The sequence below is a fragment of the Penicillium cosmopolitanum genome (genome assembly GCF_028827165.1).
Source record: "Penicillium cosmopolitanum strain IBT 29677 chromosome Unknown utg000011l:1.0-3548175.0:1.0-3550911.0, whole genome shotgun sequence".
NCBI classification, from domain to species: Eukaryota; Fungi; Ascomycota; class Eurotiomycetes; order Eurotiales; family Aspergillaceae; genus Penicillium; species Penicillium cosmopolitanum.
In genome coordinates, this window is record NW_026622681.1 from 521,261 (window position 1) to 537,754 (window position 16,494).

Here is a 16,494-nt window from a genome sequence, read left to right on the forward strand (position 1 = left end):
TTCAGTAATGTCTAAAAGCCAGCCGGGCTGCGTTCCTGGTCATTAGGACCGTGCAGGCCTTGGCCTAGGTTCTGCATGCACTCATCTTGCCAACTCTTGGGTGTAAACTTGTCAACAATTTCCTTAAAGGCGTCCAAGGTACAGAAACTCTCATCACCGGGGAGGTGGTTTTCAGGCTTGGAAGCACAGCCGGGGATATAAACAGGTTGGTCATTAAAGCGGAGGCGGACATAGTGTTTGCGCAGGGATTCGCGGGTCTCTTCGGGGAACGACTCAATGGGTGCGCGAGCAGTTTCAGATGGAGCCAACTTCTGCTGGGCTGTAGGCTTGTTTCCGAGGAGAGACGAGAAGAGACCGGTCTTCTTAGCAGCAACACGGGGGGTTGGAGAACTCCTCCAGCATGGAGCCGGCGTCGGCTCGGTTGTTGGGAGCTTGCGAAAATAGTTCAATTGCGACAGACGAGGTAAAAGGGGGCCAAGATCCATTCTGGAAACCACCCACGCTGGACAGAATTGCGGCCAGGGTGGTGTCGTGGCATCCGCTCATGGCAAACTTGATTGACTTGCCATCTCCAGGCTTACCAGATCCAGAAGCAGAGGTCTCGCTACGCCAACCGCCGTCAACTGCAGTGCTAACCATGCGGTCTACCACGTCACCCATGAGAGCACCAATTCCCAGCTTGCGGTACTCAGTGCTCTCGTTGTAGCCGGCGAACCACTCCTCGACCGCAATACGATCAATCACAGCACGGCCCTTCTTGTCGTAGAACTCAGAAGGAAGCTTCGTTGCCGGTCCGTGAGCATCAGTCGCGTTGATGGTATCCATAATACCGGACAGACGAGGATGCGCATCCACCGCCACCTTGGGCGAAGCCTCCGGCATATACTTAGACCAAAGCTTGTTGAGATATTCCATCTGCTCTGAATCGTTCCCTGTCGCGGGCGTGAGCTATTATTGACTGGGACGGGTGAGGTTTCTTGAGGCTACTACTTACATCGCGAGGCTGCACGATCGGCGAAGAGTCGAGCCAACTGGCGGAATCGTCGACAATTGCCCTCATTTGGAAAGAGGGTTTCCTCCGACACGGAGCGGGCGACAATGACAGGCGGCGGGAAGTTGAGGGTGCGGGCACTGGTAGGGTACATACCCCAGAAAGCCTGCTGCAGCGACTCGAGAGCGCGGGGGATGGGCGTCGCTCGCAGGTACATGTCTTCGCTATCGGACCTGATCGCGGGCATGAATCCGAGCTGGTCAACGTAAAGATGGCGCAATCGCTGGCCTAGCGCGTAGGTAGTTTCGCGACCCTTGTCCGTGAGTTCTCCGTGCTGGCTGTGGAATTATTAGCTGGATGGGAATTTCTCAAGGTGACCGAGACCCTTGTTCAGTGCAACTGACCAGATTCCCTCAATCTCATTGCCCGCGCCTACTGCAACAACAGATTGGTCTCTGTTGCCGAAGGATTCCATTTTCCGGCGAAACTGAAAGCCATTCCAGGAAGAAAGATCTTCGTTACTGGAAGCCATTTGGATCATGCGTCTCGCAACCCCACAGTATGGCCAGTCTTATACCGGAGAATAGTCAGCTGGGTGGCCGCATCGTATGGAACGGGACGGGGTTTGGGGGAATTACATGGGGCTAGACCTGTCTGAGAGAATGATTAGTATGCTAGAACCATGACGAGAGAATTGACGGCTTACATTTTGAAAGCGCGATGAAACAGGTGTACGTTCGCCTATGTCAAGTTAGAATGCGATCGGGCTCAACGGTCAACCGACATATAGGGCGGAGCTCTTGCATACCATGACGAAGGAACTGGCTAGGATTAGCTCGGAGCGGGCGGGAAGAGCGATAGGGGGGTTTAGACTCACGACTTGTACCAATTGCAATTTCAGGCCTTTAGGATAGAGCCGTTCCAGCTCCTCTGGGGAGTAGGGCTCCCGGGGAATAAGGGTTGTCATGCTTTCAAAGTTCGAGCGATGACTCGGAGTCGAGGAAGATAAAGCGGAGCATGCCATAGCTTGGGCCGAGGATGAGCACTGACAGTCTGGCCCAGGCGGTGAGAGCCAGCGTGGGGAGTGGGGGAGTGGGGGTACTCCAGAGTATAATTACAGCAGGTACTCCAGAGTGTAAGAGTATAAGAGTATAAGATTATAAGAGTATAAGAGGATAAGAGGATAAGATTATACACTATTATCACCGTGGTATATGGCAATGCTATCTACTTTACTACTAGTACTAGCATTGGCAATATCTTTGCAGGTATACTATTGCCATATCGGGAAGTATGAACTATACGACTAGTAGTATCCAATGACGACTGCCGCCAGCCGCACGTTTATCAGAAACTAAGTGGCTGTTAGTAGTACCCATGTAGGAAGAGAAAACATCAAACTCCATAGATTATGGCATATTTGAAAGTCTAGTTACACTCTTCAAGTTCTACCACATATGTACTAGTAACTATGGCTCAAGGCGACGAAGAACCTTGGCGCAGTGACCTCTCCACATGACTGATATAAACCGCATTAGCATTAAAACACGGTGGAAATTCTCGGCCAATAAAGCTCTCGTTAATACCATATTACCGAGTCGCCCCCGTCATTTGAGGACCGTGAAGGTCAGCGACGCCATCCAGGTACCTTGTGGACCACACCCGCCAGCCACACAAAGCCCTCCATTTATCAGCATCATGGGGCAGACCCGCCTTCATTGGACTGGTGATATCCCCACCACTTCCATATCAACCTTGGGGGACCTGTATGTGTATACGTATCGCATGGGAAATGAGACCAACAACGTTGGACGACGAGGAACTTGGAGACGAGGCCTGTGAGGCATAAATGAGTTGCCCGCAAGGTTTCTAGGAGAGGAAGTCTTGGGTTTCTTTTTTATTCTCGTTTCTTTTTCATAGAATTGCAAACCGCGCGAGAACAGACAAAATGGTTATTGATTCAGGTCGTGAGAATCTAGCGTACCATGTCCAGGTCCCTAATCAGGAGGCTGAGAAGCCCAAGCCTCGGCAGTTACCGGTCACACTGCTCTCGGGATTCTTGGTAACACTTATCCAAAGGCTGCGCATTTAAGAGATAATTCTAACTCTTCGACAGGGTAGTGGCAAGACAACTCTCCTGAAGCACATTCTTGGGTCCCCAGACCATGGAATGCGAATTGCGGTCATTGTCAATGACATGAGCCAGTGAGTATTGAATAAGCCGAAACGATGAACAACCCTGACCATATTCTCCTTAGACTTAACATCGACGCTGCCCTTATCAAGAACCACAAGGTCTCCCAAACGACAGAAAAGCTCATCCAGATGCAAAATGGCTGCATCTGTTGCACACTCCGTGGCGACCTGCTATCCGAGTTAGCCCGTCTCACCAAACAGAACGAGATTGAATATGTGGTGATCGAGAGCACCGGTATTAGTGAGCCAATGCAGGTCGCCGAGACCTTCACGGCGGAGTTCAGTTCCGCCATGTTAGAGGCCGAGGACCAAATCAGCGCCGAGAACGACGAGGAGGCGAAGAAGATTTTGAACGAGATGTAAGTGCTGTTAACATCCCGGTTGCTTCTTAGCAAAGACGAAGATGGCCTAACATTTCAGCAGTGTGGAATTAGGTGGCTTGCACACCATGGCCCGCCTTGACACCACGGTGACCGTGATCGATGCTTTCAACCTTCTCTCCAGTTTCGACACAACCGAGTTCCTCTCCGACCGATACGGCAAAGATGAGATCGTTCCCGAAGACGAACGAACCATTTCCGACCTCATGGTGGATCAAATCGAGTTCGCCGATGTGTTGATCATCAACAAGGTCGAAACCATCGATCAAGCCCACCGCGAGAAGATCGTGCAGCTTCTCAAACTGCTCAATCCAGACGCCAAGGTCCTTGAATCAAGTTACTCTAAGATTGATGTTCGTGAAATCATCTCGACCGGGAAATTTGATTTTATCCGGGCCGCCTCGGGGGCTGGCTGGCTGCGCAGTTTGCATGAGATGACGATGCAGAAGACTGGCAATGGGGAACGATTGGCACCCAAACCGGAGACGCTGGAGTATGGCATCAACAACTTTGTCTACTCGGCACGACGACCCTTTCATCCTCGGAAACTCTTCTCGTTACTTCACGACAAGTTCATCTTGCTCCAAAACAATGAATTGGAGGATGAGGATGAGGATGAGGATGAGGATGAAGATGAAGAGATGGGAGAAGGAGACAGCGACAGCGACAGTGAAAGTGACAGCGGATCAATAGAAGACTTTGATCAGCCAGATCCCAAAGACATCCTTGAAAACAAGCGTCATCACGCAGCATTTGGGCCAGTGCTGCGATCGAAGGGCTTCTTTTGGCTGGCGACGCGGGCGTTCCAGTTTGGCGAGTGGAGCCAAGCGGGCGGAATGCTAACGGTCGGGTGTGGAGGTCCCTGGTTCGCAGAGATTCCCCATGAGGCGTGGCCCGAGGACCAGGATGTGCGACAATCGATCGAGAATGATTTCCAGGGACCCTGGGGTGATCGACGACAGGAGATTGTGTTTATTGGGGAAGGGGTGGATGAGAGTGAGCTGACAGGCATTTTGGACGAGTGTCTATTGGATGATGCAGAGATGAAACAGTGGGAGAAGATTATGAAGAGTAAAAAGCTCAGTCTTGAGCGTAAAAGCAAGAAACTAGCGGGGATTTGGGAAGATGGTTGGGAGGAGTGGCCAGAATTGGAGGTGGAGGAGGAAGAGGAAGGTCATGCTCATGCTCAGGCTCATGCCCATCCTTATAATGGGGGGAAACACCGCACCAGCGAAATCACCCATTCCCAAATCACTAGGATATAGTTATACCAAGGTAGGTAAAAGTGATGATATAGAATATAACATTAGTTCTCAATTACCCTTCTCAATGAAATAAAATAATTAAATATACCAATTGATCAAAGTACCATAGTTACTACTAGTCCCTCTCCTCCCGCTATCGATAGCGACTTCAACTCCGCCTTTGCCCACCTTCTCCTCCTTCAATCATCTTCACGCACTGCTCTACACTGCACTTCAAGTACACAAGGGCGATCCCTGCTTGATTCAACTTTCTTTTTGCTCTGTCTTTCGAAAATCGATAATGCAGGCCTGACAATTCCTGCCCGGACCATCATCGCCATTGCTATTACTACCTCCACCTACATCTCCATCTCCATCTCACCCAGCCTGAAAGCGCATGCACTTCTTCGATCTCGACTGGTTCGTTTGATCACCATCTGTCGCCCCCACTCTTGGCTGCCTGCAATTCATGTACCTACCTCCCTGTCCTTTGCAGTGGTTCATGCTAACTTGCCTCAGTAACCCTCCCCACTGTGACCGACTGCTTCAATGGAGGTAAGAACTTGAGTGCTCTCCCCGCTCCACTCCACTTCCATCTGGGAAGGCAAGTCCTATCCTATGTTCGCATCTGCCCAATTCCTTGCTTTTTCTATCTTTCTTTTTCCACTTGCCTTGCAATTACCACCTATCTGCCTGCTCTCGGGCTGTTCTCTGGCTGCTCGCTGTTGCCCGCTCTGCCCGTTGCCCGTGACTATCGGTTGCGCGCCGCGTTCGCCTACGTGCTAAGCACATCAATGGTGAGACAAACGCTCAGTTCCAGTCCTCTTTGATCTCCGAATCGATGCAAATCTCTGTGTGTATTGCCTCTTGGTATGCAGGTGCAAAGATAAGAGGGAATCCCAGCCTGAGGCGTTCAGGTGTGTTAAGGCGCGCACACGCGCGGTGTCCATATGGCGCCCCGTGAGTTGCTGAGTCGCGATGGCCCGGAACCCCGTGGACCACGTCGGAGAGTATTCCCAGCCCCAATGATTCCGGAATGTTCATCTCTGTATTGAATTCACACGAGATTTCTATATCGAGCATGTGATGGCCCTTTGACATACGCAATCCTCTTCCTCCCCTTCTATGCGCGAACCTTTCCGGCCCAATATGCCCTGGCCTGCTGTCGAGCGATCCTGGTCGATCGAAGCGGATGTTGAACAGCCCTTTGTCGCCGACCGTCAATCATCTCTTTTCAAATCCGAAGCCCAGCTAAGCCTTGAACAACATCTACAGGGAAATCACCATGTCGGCACCTCGGCACATGCCAGGTCAAGTCTTGTACCCGATACCCAGCCGCGCGATGCCAAACCTCGTCTCCTTCTGATGGGACTTCGCCGGTGAGTCGGCATTATCTTTTCTCTGCCAGAAAATCGTGTTGCTAACTTCGTTTAGGAGTGGCAAGTCATCCATCGCCAGCGTCGTCTTTCACAAGATGCCCCCCAATGAGACGCTCTTCCTTGAATCCACCACCCGAATCCAGAAGGATTCCATCCAGTAAGTGCCAATGCACCTCATCTGAACTCTCTAGCTAACTCCGGCCATAGCTCTTTCATGGATTTCCAGGTCTGGGACTTTCCCGGGCAGCTGGAATACCTCGAGCCGTCTTTCGATCTGGAGGATATCTTCGGAAGCTTAGGCGCACTCGTCTGGGTCATCGATGCCCAAGACGACTACCTCGACTCGGTTGCGCGGTTAAACCGCACCATTTTGACTGTACAACAGTACTATCCCGGCATCAACGTCGAAGTCTTCATCCACAAGGTGGACGGGCTATCCGATGAATACCGCCAAGATACTTTCCAGGACATTGTCCAGCGGATCTCCGACGAATTGAGCGACGCGGGTTATGAAAACGCGCCTGTTCACTACTATCTCACCTCCATCTACGACTACTCAGTCTTCGAAGCCTTCAGCAAGGTCATCCAAAAGCTCATCCCCAACCTCTCCACCCTCGAAAACCTGATCACCACGCTCTCGAACAACTGCGGCTTCGAGAAAACATATCTGTTTGACGTCCTCAGTAAAATCTACATTGCTTCCGATACCCGACCTGTCGATATGGCCTGTTACGAGATGTGTTCCGATTACATTGATGTCATTGTCGATATTTCCGAGCTGTACTCTTGGGACCATCCGCTTCGAAAGGCAAAGGGCGAACAGGTGCAGGAGGCAGAGAGTCATGTCATCCTGCACGACGAGACGATGATTCATCTCATGGAGATGAACAAGTACTTGTGTCTTGTCTCGGTGATTAGGAACCCCGAGGCCAAGGAGAAGAAGGGACTTATCGATATGAACTGTCGCACGTTCCAGGACGCGTTGAATGAGGTTTTCTCTCGATCATGGGAACAAGAGCAGGAAGAACAGGCGGCGCGGGATCACGGTGGTCCTTGAGCTGGATGTTGGGGTGCGAAGACCAGCTGCTAGCTGTGCAGAGTCAGCACATCGCATGTCCATGACTCCTTCTAGCTAGAATCATGAATTTGATGACAAAATATTGCTACCCGGGTGCCCATTGACTCCGACAAACTTTCGTCGGAGGCTGTAGAGACAACAATTTTTGTGAAATATACTGTGGTCCTAGTAGGAGTTTCCAATACCCACCTGGGCACATTCAGGCCTGACCTCCAGGGCTCGGATGAAGAGTATTTTAAAGGATACAATTGGAAGACAAAATCTACTACTTAGGTAGGTCACGGTATTTTAAGAACTCGAGTCAGATCAGATGTGTGTTACCTTGCCATCCATCGCACCAAGAGTACTACTACTAGGCACGAACACCTTCTTTCAGGCCAACCGAGGCGATCTTCCCCAGATTTCCACCACACCACAACCAACCACCACCATCGTGACCACCTCCTCCCACGACCAATACCAACCCTGTCCAAGTCTAAGGGCAACCCGACAAAAAGAACATATCCCAACGATGCCGGAACTCCGCCAGCGACAAACAACCGCGTCCTCCGGTCCCAATCGCGACACAAACACACCAACACCCCAACCATCACGCCACACCTCCAACGAAGACCGCGGCATCAGCGTCCTGGACATCATCCGCGTGCTAGTCACCCTCGTCATCGCATCATGCGGTCTTTCATACTATGTCACCAACTCTGAATCCGTTTTATGGGGATACCGACCGTGGTATACACGGTGGCCGGTACTGAAGTCGTACATGGTGAGCGAGGCAGCACACCCAACCAGCTCGATCGAAGCTACAAACTTGAAGCAGACACACAACTAACACTAACACACTCCCCCTAGATCGGACCTATAACACTCACCCCAACCGAACTATCCCTCTACAACGGCAGCGACTCCTCGCTACCAATCTACCTCGCCGTAAACGGGTCTATCTTCGACGTATCCGCGAACCCAGGCATGTACGGACCGGGTGGTGGTTACGGATTCTTCTCCGGCCGCGACGCAACACGTGCGTTTGTGACGGGGTGTTTCCAGGAAGATCTCACGCCTGATCTTGGCGGGGTGGAGGAGATGTTTGTGCCGGTGGAGGATGTTGAGAATGAGAGGATTACGAATGGGGAGAGGAAGATTCGGAAGGAGCGCGAGGTTAGACTTGCTAGGCAGCAGGTTGAGAAGACGGTGAATAGGTGGGAAGGGTTCTTCCGGAATCATGCGAAGTATTTTCAGGTGGGGAGAGTTAGTGGTGAGCAGGGGGAGGGCGATGAGCTGTGGGGGAAGCGGCCTCTTTGTGAGGCGGCGGCTGGTCAAAGGCCGAAGAGGAGTGAGATGGAGGGGAAGTAGAGGGGTGTGATCTGCTTGAAAAGTGCAAGGTGGAAGGATATCCTTGAGAGGAGTAACATATTATTACAGCATTCGCGGGGCGCATTTTTGATGGCGTGGACTGTCGGTCCAATATGGTGGACTTAATCTACGTATTACGCAGAACATAGCGGGGGGGGAAAAATTTGAAGTTTTTGAAACTTTTTTATTCTTCGTTTAACCTGATACTAGCCCAGGGGACGAAGGTCCACAGTGCCGAGAGAGTCAGGCCACTAAGCATCACACTGAGCTTCCCATGTGAAATGATATCATTCGTAAGAGAAATAGACAACCGCGAGAAATGGAGGAACGGAGCGTTTACTCGGCGGCGGCGACGCGGGCTGAGGGGAAGAGAAGTTAGTTAGGATTCAAAAGTCCGAATATTGTGTTCGGGAAAAACGCACTGTAGATGTTCATCTTGGAGTGGCTGGTGACCTTCTTGATCTGGCCCTTCTCCTCGAGGTCGGCAAGAGCGCGGCGAGCCAGGCTGCCGTTGATCTTGAGACGGTCGACCAGGGTGGCGACGGTCACGAGACGGTAGGACTGGACATCCTTGTTGAGCTTCTCAAGGGTGGACTTCTCGAAGACAACGGCGTGCTGAGCCTTGTCCTTGACTATAGGCAGAAAATAATGTTAGTCGCCGTTTCCTCGCATGTAGTTCGCATATTCATGTCCATGTCCATGTCCAGATCCAGATCCAAATCCACCATCCATATCCGATCGCGCAACGACTCAAAATCTCGTCTTCATCGTGCGGTAGTTGTAGCCGGGCGAGAAAGAAAGGGTTCGAAGATCGTTGTCACGGTCGGCTGGATGGATGAATAGATGGATGGATGGGATGATCATGGCGATGTTGCTGGTGGTGGTGATGGCGATAGCGTACCCTTGCCCTTGCTCCACTTCTTCTTTTGCTTTCCTGCGGGTGGCTGTATTTGAATAGTGATTAGCTTGTGTCTCTGCAGCGATAACCAGGCATTTTGAGATGGGCACTCACCATTTTGTCTTGTCGGTTGCGGATAGTCAAAGGAAGGTTGTCTGGGACGGCGGATCTCGAGTGCGAAAATGGCCGTGGGGCATGACTAATCCACCACGCAAGCCCTAAGCCCCAGGTCACGTGTGGGGCAAACTCGGTTAGTGCGAGGCCGGTGATTGGCTGGTTCAAACAGTGTACAGTACTGTATACAGTACATCGAGTAGTACTCTACTGGATGGATTATTACGAGTCCATTCAGATTGATTGCAAATTCTGTTTATGATTTATTATAACAAAAGTCAAAGGGAATTCATCGATCAGTACTTCATGTTTATTGTGATGGTTCAATTTGACATTATTGTGGAACACAACGCTCCTACTATGTATAGAACTCCTATAAATTAGTTACATCATAGGACTGACTACCTAACGGCTCAAGCTACCAGCATGACCCCCATATCCTCGACTGGTCACCGAATTCAATACTTCAAAACCAGAGATACCATTCTCATCAGTCAAATACCCAACCACGTACTCTTCGGTCGAAGCAAACCAAAAGGTCGCATCATTTTCCGATTCAACAAGCCACTTCACCTCATACTTCCCACTGTCGCTTTTTTGAGTAGGAACGCGGGCGATCACCGGGTGATCATTGGGCGACCACCATCGAATAGTAGGCAGATTGTTCGTAATTGCATTAATGAGCAGCTGCGGCGTTGAAGGATGCCAAGCTAGTTGACGAACCGGCTGTTCATGCACCAAAGCAGATGCCAGTCTGGGCGTGGCATCCAATGCCCAGATCCAGACAACATTAGATCGCATAGTATCCACAGTTGCGAGCATCGTTCCGTCAGGGCTGAATGCCATGATTTGTACACCTCGCGGTGGCCCCGAAGACTCGGGACTCATGTTAAATGCAGAGGAGCATGTCGCCTCGGCGTATTCCGCGTCTCCGAGGGCACTTGTATATCGCTCGCGCCAGATCCTAGGTGAAGACTGATCGAGCGGGAAAACATGCGAGAGTGTAGTGGAACAAGTAAACTAGAAGAGTTAGATATATATTTGTTAGTTCTTACAAGAGGTACATACTGTTCGGGTTCGCAGCAGGTCAACATTGCCGTTGACCTTGCCGACAGCGAGAGTACTGGAGGTGCCATCTTTCCCAACAGGACTCCATTCAATCTGCTTGACGCCCAAATCAAATGAATCATCCATCTCGGATGGGCCACTATAAGTCCTGAATAGCTGTCCGTCGGCCGTGAAAATGAGCACCTTGGTACCAGAACTGGCAGCATCCCAGACGGCAATCCACCTCCCATCTGGACTCCATTTCAAGCCCTGGGCGTCATTGGTTGAGAGAACAACCCGGCTGACCAGGTTGTAGGTTTGAGGGTCATGGATAGTAAGTAGGTCAGATGTATCCGGCTTTAATAGGATGGCGAAGTGCAGGGTGTGCGGACGATAGCCGAATCCAAGATGGTGAGCAGATTTGGGCGACTTGATCATGGAGCTGCACCCTGTGTCCAAGGAGTGAATAGTCATTTTCGTATTCCATGCGTGAAATACAAGGATTTCGTTTTCATCGGCTCCAAATTCGATGTTGAGTGTCCCCGGCTCGAGGTTTTCGATCTCGGCAAACAGCTTCAATTCTTCTAGTTGAAAGACCGAGATGCGGGATTCATTGGAGCTGAGAAGACGTCTGTCTGTACATGATTTAATTGAATTCCGTGTAGGAGAGAATTTGAGAGATTTGACACTTGTTTCCATGGCTTTGGCAATCTGCATTTCTTTGTGCTCGGATGCCAAATCGGAGTAGACGGCAAGATCTTTGCCATGGACGTGAGCTGCAAAAAGGCCGTCATTGGAAAGCGAAAGAGCCAATGGAGCTGGTTTAAGGTTAGTATTTGGTTATAGATCTTGAAGGAAAGAATTTACCCCCGGTTCCAGTAGATGCATCCATTGTTGATGCTCTGTCAACAATGAGGCGCGTCTATGCGCTCAGTGGTATATCAAGAATCAGAGACCGTAAGTTCATCTATTGGATAGAGAAAAAAAGGGATACAATTTTTTGAGTGGTGGATCCCTTTTTCTGAAAATCCATCAACCTTGGTCTCGGAATAGTCGCTGTTCTGCACGTATTGAGGATATCTCAAGATGGATCTCATCCAATCCAATGCGGGTGAGGCATCAACATTTATTGCCTCAGGCACAAATAATTAGATAAGCCGCCACTCCGATAAGATAACTCGGAATATTCAATCCTCCGCTCCGAGATAAGCAGCGCGCCGGCAAAAAGTCGAGATGTTCGTCCTTCTCCGATGAAGTGGAACTCGGCTTCGGCAGTCAAAATAGGTCTTATAACCAGATCATCCCCGTGGTTGGGGCGATTTTTCTTCAGTATCCCCCGACTGCACGTCAGAATGGCGTCCGACACCACGCAACCGCAGAAGGCGCAAAATGGCACCGAGCTGCCCTCCGCCGTGGCACCTCAGAAGAAACTACTAGGAAGACAGTTCTACGAAAGCATTGGAAGCCCTAAGTATATTGTGGCTCCCATGGTTGACCGATCTGAGTTTGTGAGTCTATTAGAATTCACATAGAAGAATTCCACCCTGACATTCTTCTTTTCTTTCCAGGCCTGGCGCATGCTCACACGATCCTTCATACCCGAGGACGAGTCAAAGTCCCTTCTCGCATATTCCCCCATGTATCACGCACGTCTATTTGGAGAACAGGAACGTGTCCGCTCCGGGTGTTTCCAACCCACTCGTGCCGCCATTGGAGATTCGAACAGGAAGGACGAGCTCTTCCTCGACGGAAATCCCTCATTCGACCGCCCCCTCTTCGTTCAATTCTGCGCAAACGACCCAAATGAGTTCCTGGAAGCAGCGAAACACGTTGCGCCCTTCTGCGACGCCGTCGATTTAAACCTCGGTTGCCCGCAAGGTATTGCCAGGAAGGGACACTACGGTGCCTTTCTCCAGGAGGACTGGGATCTGATCTATAAACTCATCAATAAGCTATCCACTGAACTCTCAGTACCCATTACGGCAAAGTTCCGCATCCAAGAAACGAAGGAGAAGACTTTGGAATATGCGAAGATGATTCTCTCCGCCGGTGCGAACATTATCACAGTCCATGGACGTCGCCGAGAGCAGAAGGGTCATGAAACAGGTCTGGCAGATTGGAGCTACATCCGCTACCTGCGCGACAATCTACCATCAGAGACTGTGATCTTTGCCAATGGAAACATCTTGAGCAATGACGATATCGAGCGTTGTCTGGAGGCAACCGGTGCTGACGGCGTCATGAGTGCCGAGGGAAACCTTTCCGACCCCACGGTCTTCAGCAAGCCACCACCCGTTGGTAGTGAAGGCCGAGAGTACTGGCGGGGTCGAGATGGAAAGGGAGGGTACCGTATTGATGCTATCCTGCGCAAATATTACGACATCATCTACAAATATGTCCTCGAGCAACCTGTTCCGGAGCGCAAGCCGCTTTTCCTGCCATCAGACCCCGTGGATGCGGCGGAAGAAGCAAAGGAAGAGGAGCAGAATGAGGAGGAAGACGGCCCGCCAAAGAAGAAACAGAGACGAGAGAAGGTCAAGAGGACCAGCTCCCCTAACCTTGGATTCATGCAGGGTCATCTTTTCCAAGTACTCCGGCCCATGGTTGGAACCCACACAAATGTTCGAGATGCGCTTGCTCAATCCCGGCCTGGTGATATGGCCGCGTTTGAGAAAGTTCTCACTCTCATTGAGCGAGCAATCAAGACTGGACTGAAGGAATATGAACAAACCCCCGAGAAATTCGAGAAACAACCAGACGAGTCTTTAACAGGCTCCAAGGCTACCATCGCCGAGTATGGTCGTCCTTGGTGGGTGTGTCAGCCGCACATCCGACCTCTGCCCGAGGAGGCTAGAGAGAGCGGTGCTCTCACTGCCAAAGGTACGGTAACTACATCTAAGGCGAAGGCCGACGCCCGAAAAGAAGGAACCGACGGAAACTCAGACACCTACTTCGGAGGGCACTTCCACCCCAGCCAATGGAAATGGCACTGAAAACCTTACACCTGATCGTTTGGTCAGCGGTTAATGCTGTGCACTTCAGCAAATTATGGATACACATGGAATAGAAAAGCCCGAGGGCTAGGGAAGTACATAGGCACTGATAGATATTTGCTTTGCATAGCGGTCTGATACACCTAATGAAAATTCTAGTTTTCATTTTAAGTTCATGGAAAAAGGGTCTTTGTCTTCTACTCATACTTCGAAGAAACTACACACTGACCTCGGACGACCGTACATTAACTGGTGTGTCCACAAGTTTGCCTGAATCGTCATCGCGCCCATCACGATCGTCGTCACTGGCCGGGCTCTCGAACGCAACTCTTCCAATCACGCCTCGTGCTCGATCTCTTTTCTCGAGATAGGCAATCAAGCCTATAAATGGCAGGGTCAATGTCCCCGTCACCAAGCTTGCAATATAACCTCTGTGAAAATTAGGGGCATCGGTAGCAGCGTAGAATACTAGCGGCCACCAAGTTACAAAAGCGAAGTCGAACGAGTTCATGAAGCCAGTGGTTATAGCTCGCAATTGTACGTCTGAGCTGGTGACATCAGCCATCCAAGAATACCAAACCGCTTGAGGCGCGAAAGTGGTTCCGAGCAGGTAAAATGCCACGAAGTATCCGGCATCTGTCGAAGGACTAGACACGAGAATCGCCGACCCGATGATGAAGGTCAACCCAATTGCAATGGAGACCTCCCAGCGAGATTGCAATTTGTCTGATATTATTGCATAGAAGATTGTACCAGCAATAGCAGTTGCATAGATGCCAGTAGGATAGTTGTTCTGCTGGATAGTGGTGTATCCCCGTGAGGCCATCCAGTATGCCATCACATTGTTCTGCAGCATTTGCACGCAAAGAGAGTACACTAAGCTAATATTAGCGCTGAATGTCCAAGCTCCATCTTAGATACTTACACATAAAAATGAAGGGCAGTAGCCAGAATTGCCAACTCAAGAGCACTCTCCTGAATACAGTCAAATCCCAAGACTGCTTTCGGGGCGCACCTAGTCGCATGATTGCATGTTCTTTCAGTTCGCTATTCAAGAACCACGCTGCGCGGTGGGAAGGCAGATCCGGAATGAATATCCAGCCTGTGGAATTGCTAAGTACTTCCATATTTAGACGAACGGGGTTGAGAGCGTACCGAATAATGCAACGGGGATAGTCATCACAGAAACAATAATGAATATCCATTTCCAGGCAGGAAGACCACCCTTGTCTGCCAATGATGCTAGCAATCCAGCTTGGATCCAGCCACCAGCCATCGTCCCTATATGACCAAAGACGCAGAATACTGCAGCCCTTATACCGAGCTCAGATCTCTTATACCAGGAACCGAGAATGAAATGGGCACCCACACTGTCAGAATGTCAGCTCCTGCTATCCTCTGACACTCCACACATGCATTTCCGGGGAATTCTTTCTATGCGATCGCAGAGAATCCTCCTTCGATCGCGTTTAGCAGGATAACTTGCCAGGCTTTGGTCATCTTGTAGGTGATTAACGTTAAGACCGCCCAGGTCAAGTTAGCTGTTACAAACACGTATTTTGGCCGCACGATAGTCAAAAGACTGGTTCCTGGCATTTGGCAAACGGCATAGACCACCAAATACGCGGTGCTCATGTAGTTGTATTCCTTTCCCTGGAAACCGAGTGCCTCTTTCATACCGCTGATATAGGCTGAAGAATAGCTGGCCCTTGTGACGCCGAATAGAAACCATATCAAAGAGAAGTAGGGAAGTAGGGTGACATCGAGTTTTGCTAGCAAAGCTCGATCCTTACTATCTGGTCCCCAGAGCCAGATCGCGAGCTTCGTTAGTATCGAGGTCATTTTGCACAGCATTTTCGAAGAAACGCCCGAAAGAAAGAAAGGCTGCGGGGGCCAAGTTTCTTAAATTGATGGCTCCCGATGAGTGATTTCGATGTTGACATGGAGTTGTACGAGAAAGTTATTGCGATACGCTGTACCCCGCCGGTCGATCAGGCGTTCCAAGTCAGTTGATCCTGGCAGCGAAAAAGTGAGGGTCAAAGTCAAAGGTATGCGACCGACAAGAAAAGAGATAAATGTGCCCTCGGTTGCGAGATCTATCAGTAAGATGGTGAATCAAACGGCGAACTAATATTCACATGATGGTGTGATAGAAGGAGAAAATTACCACGAGCGGGGTTGGGATCAACTTGTATAAGTCATGTCATCCTGATCCATCCATGTGAAGAGGATTTTGCGAAATCTCTGTCACTACCAAAAATTCATTTGTAATGGTCTAATCATAATTATTTATCAGACCTATGGTTCAGATTCTATTCGCTGGAGAAGTACTCACTAACTAATATTTCGATGTAGATTTATCAGAATGAACGTTTCAAAGTCTTAAGTTGCTACTGATCTCTGACTTTAGGGAGGGGAATAGAGATCAAATATAGTTCTATATATACTAACGAAACAAAGGGCGTTTCCATCCATGGATGTCTGCGTTTACATCTGCCTAAAAACCCGCCTACTATGTCCAGGCTTCATATCTAAATCAGACCAGTTCAAGCGAGTTATGTTCTCACTACGAGTCTGCAGCTTTTTGGGTGCCATAATTATTGAGTTTCTGATGCACTAGGGTCAGATTAAAGCTGCTTGGTTTGACCACTGACATAGTGTACTTTTCAATTTCAGAGAATAGGAAAGGGGTAACTATCTACCTGTCTCCGAACATGAACGCTAGCAGTTCGTAAGTCCTTTTCGGTAAGCTCATCCATGTTATTTGTATTCTGTCGAGCAATGTTAATTATATGCCTGGTACAGAACGAATAAAGTAAAAATT

The 16,494-nt window shown here is 49.9% G+C and overlaps 9 protein-coding genes across 9 annotated transcripts; 4 read left to right on the forward strand and 5 right to left on the reverse strand.

The window, feature by feature from the left end:
* Positions 1-11: 11 nt before the first annotated feature.
* On the reverse strand, positions 12-1,958 carry N7509_011661 (putative acid phosphatase; the record flags this gene model as incomplete). The annotated part of the gene is made up of 8 exons (XM_056636298.1): positions 12-431; positions 502-932; positions 995-1,329; positions 1,396-1,512; positions 1,569-1,645; positions 1,698-1,732; positions 1,800-1,812; positions 1,869-1,958. The coding sequence occupies 8 exons, from the start codon at positions 1,956-1,958 to the stop codon at positions 12-14; spliced, it is 1,518 nt and encodes a 505-aa protein (XP_056482328.1).
* A 981-nt stretch (positions 1,959-2,939) lies between these two features.
* N7509_011662 (uncharacterized protein) lies at positions 2,940-4,832 on the forward strand (the record flags this gene model as incomplete). Its single annotated transcript, XM_056636299.1, has 4 exons — positions 2,940-3,053; positions 3,108-3,196; positions 3,250-3,546; positions 3,611-4,832. 4 exons carry the CDS (start codon positions 2,940-2,942, stop codon positions 4,830-4,832), a joined length of 1,722 nt encoding a protein of 573 aa, XP_056482329.1.
* Positions 4,833-5,960: 1,128 nt separating this feature from the next.
* Positions 5,961-7,247, forward strand: N7509_011663 (GTR/RAG family Ras-related GTP-binding protein; the record flags this gene model as incomplete). Its single annotated transcript, XM_056636300.1, has 3 exons — positions 5,961-6,190; positions 6,246-6,347; positions 6,398-7,247. 3 exons carry the CDS (start codon positions 5,961-5,963, stop codon positions 7,245-7,247), a joined length of 1,182 nt encoding a protein of 393 aa, XP_056482330.1.
* A 532-nt stretch (positions 7,248-7,779) lies between these two features.
* On the forward strand, positions 7,780-8,618 carry N7509_011664 (putative heme/steroid binding domain protein; the record flags this gene model as incomplete). The annotated part of the gene is made up of 2 exons (XM_056636301.1): positions 7,780-8,031; positions 8,118-8,618. The coding sequence occupies 2 exons, from the start codon at positions 7,780-7,782 to the stop codon at positions 8,616-8,618; spliced, it is 753 nt and encodes a 250-aa protein (XP_056482331.1).
* Positions 8,619-8,954: 336 nt separating this feature from the next.
* Positions 8,955-9,633, reverse strand: N7509_011665 (40S ribosomal protein eS25; the record flags this gene model as incomplete). Its single annotated transcript, XM_056636302.1, has 4 exons — positions 8,955-8,977; positions 9,041-9,250; positions 9,520-9,562; positions 9,631-9,633. The coding sequence occupies 4 exons, from the start codon at positions 9,631-9,633 to the stop codon at positions 8,955-8,957; spliced, it is 279 nt and encodes a 92-aa protein (XP_056482332.1).
* A 402-nt stretch (positions 9,634-10,035) lies between these two features.
* N7509_011666 (WD40 repeat domain-containing protein) lies at positions 10,036-11,569 on the reverse strand (the record flags this gene model as incomplete). Its single annotated transcript, XM_056636303.1, has 3 exons — positions 10,036-10,650; positions 10,699-11,495; positions 11,545-11,569. The coding sequence occupies 3 exons, from the start codon at positions 11,567-11,569 to the stop codon at positions 10,036-10,038; spliced, it is 1,437 nt and encodes a 478-aa protein (XP_056482333.1).
* Positions 11,570-12,029: 460 nt separating this feature from the next.
* N7509_011667 (tRNA-dihydrouridine synthase family protein) lies at positions 12,030-13,670 on the forward strand (the record flags this gene model as incomplete). The annotated part of the gene is made up of 2 exons (XM_056636304.1): positions 12,030-12,185; positions 12,246-13,670. The coding sequence occupies 2 exons, from the start codon at positions 12,030-12,032 to the stop codon at positions 13,668-13,670; spliced, it is 1,581 nt and encodes a 526-aa protein (XP_056482334.1).
* Positions 13,671-13,887: 217 nt separating this feature from the next.
* N7509_011668 (pantothenate transporter) lies at positions 13,888-14,526 on the reverse strand (the record flags this gene model as incomplete). Its single annotated transcript, XM_056636305.1, has 1 exon — positions 13,888-14,526. The coding sequence occupies one exon, from the start codon at positions 14,524-14,526 to the stop codon at positions 13,888-13,890; it is 639 nt and encodes a 212-aa protein (XP_056482335.1).
* Positions 14,527-14,799: 273 nt separating this feature from the next.
* N7509_011669 (pantothenate transporter) lies at positions 14,800-15,512 on the reverse strand (the record flags this gene model as incomplete). The annotated part of the gene is made up of 2 exons (XM_056636306.1): positions 14,800-15,040; positions 15,223-15,512. The coding sequence occupies 2 exons, from the start codon at positions 15,510-15,512 to the stop codon at positions 14,800-14,802; spliced, it is 531 nt and encodes a 176-aa protein (XP_056482336.1).
* Between the last annotated feature and the right edge of the window lie 982 nt (positions 15,513-16,494).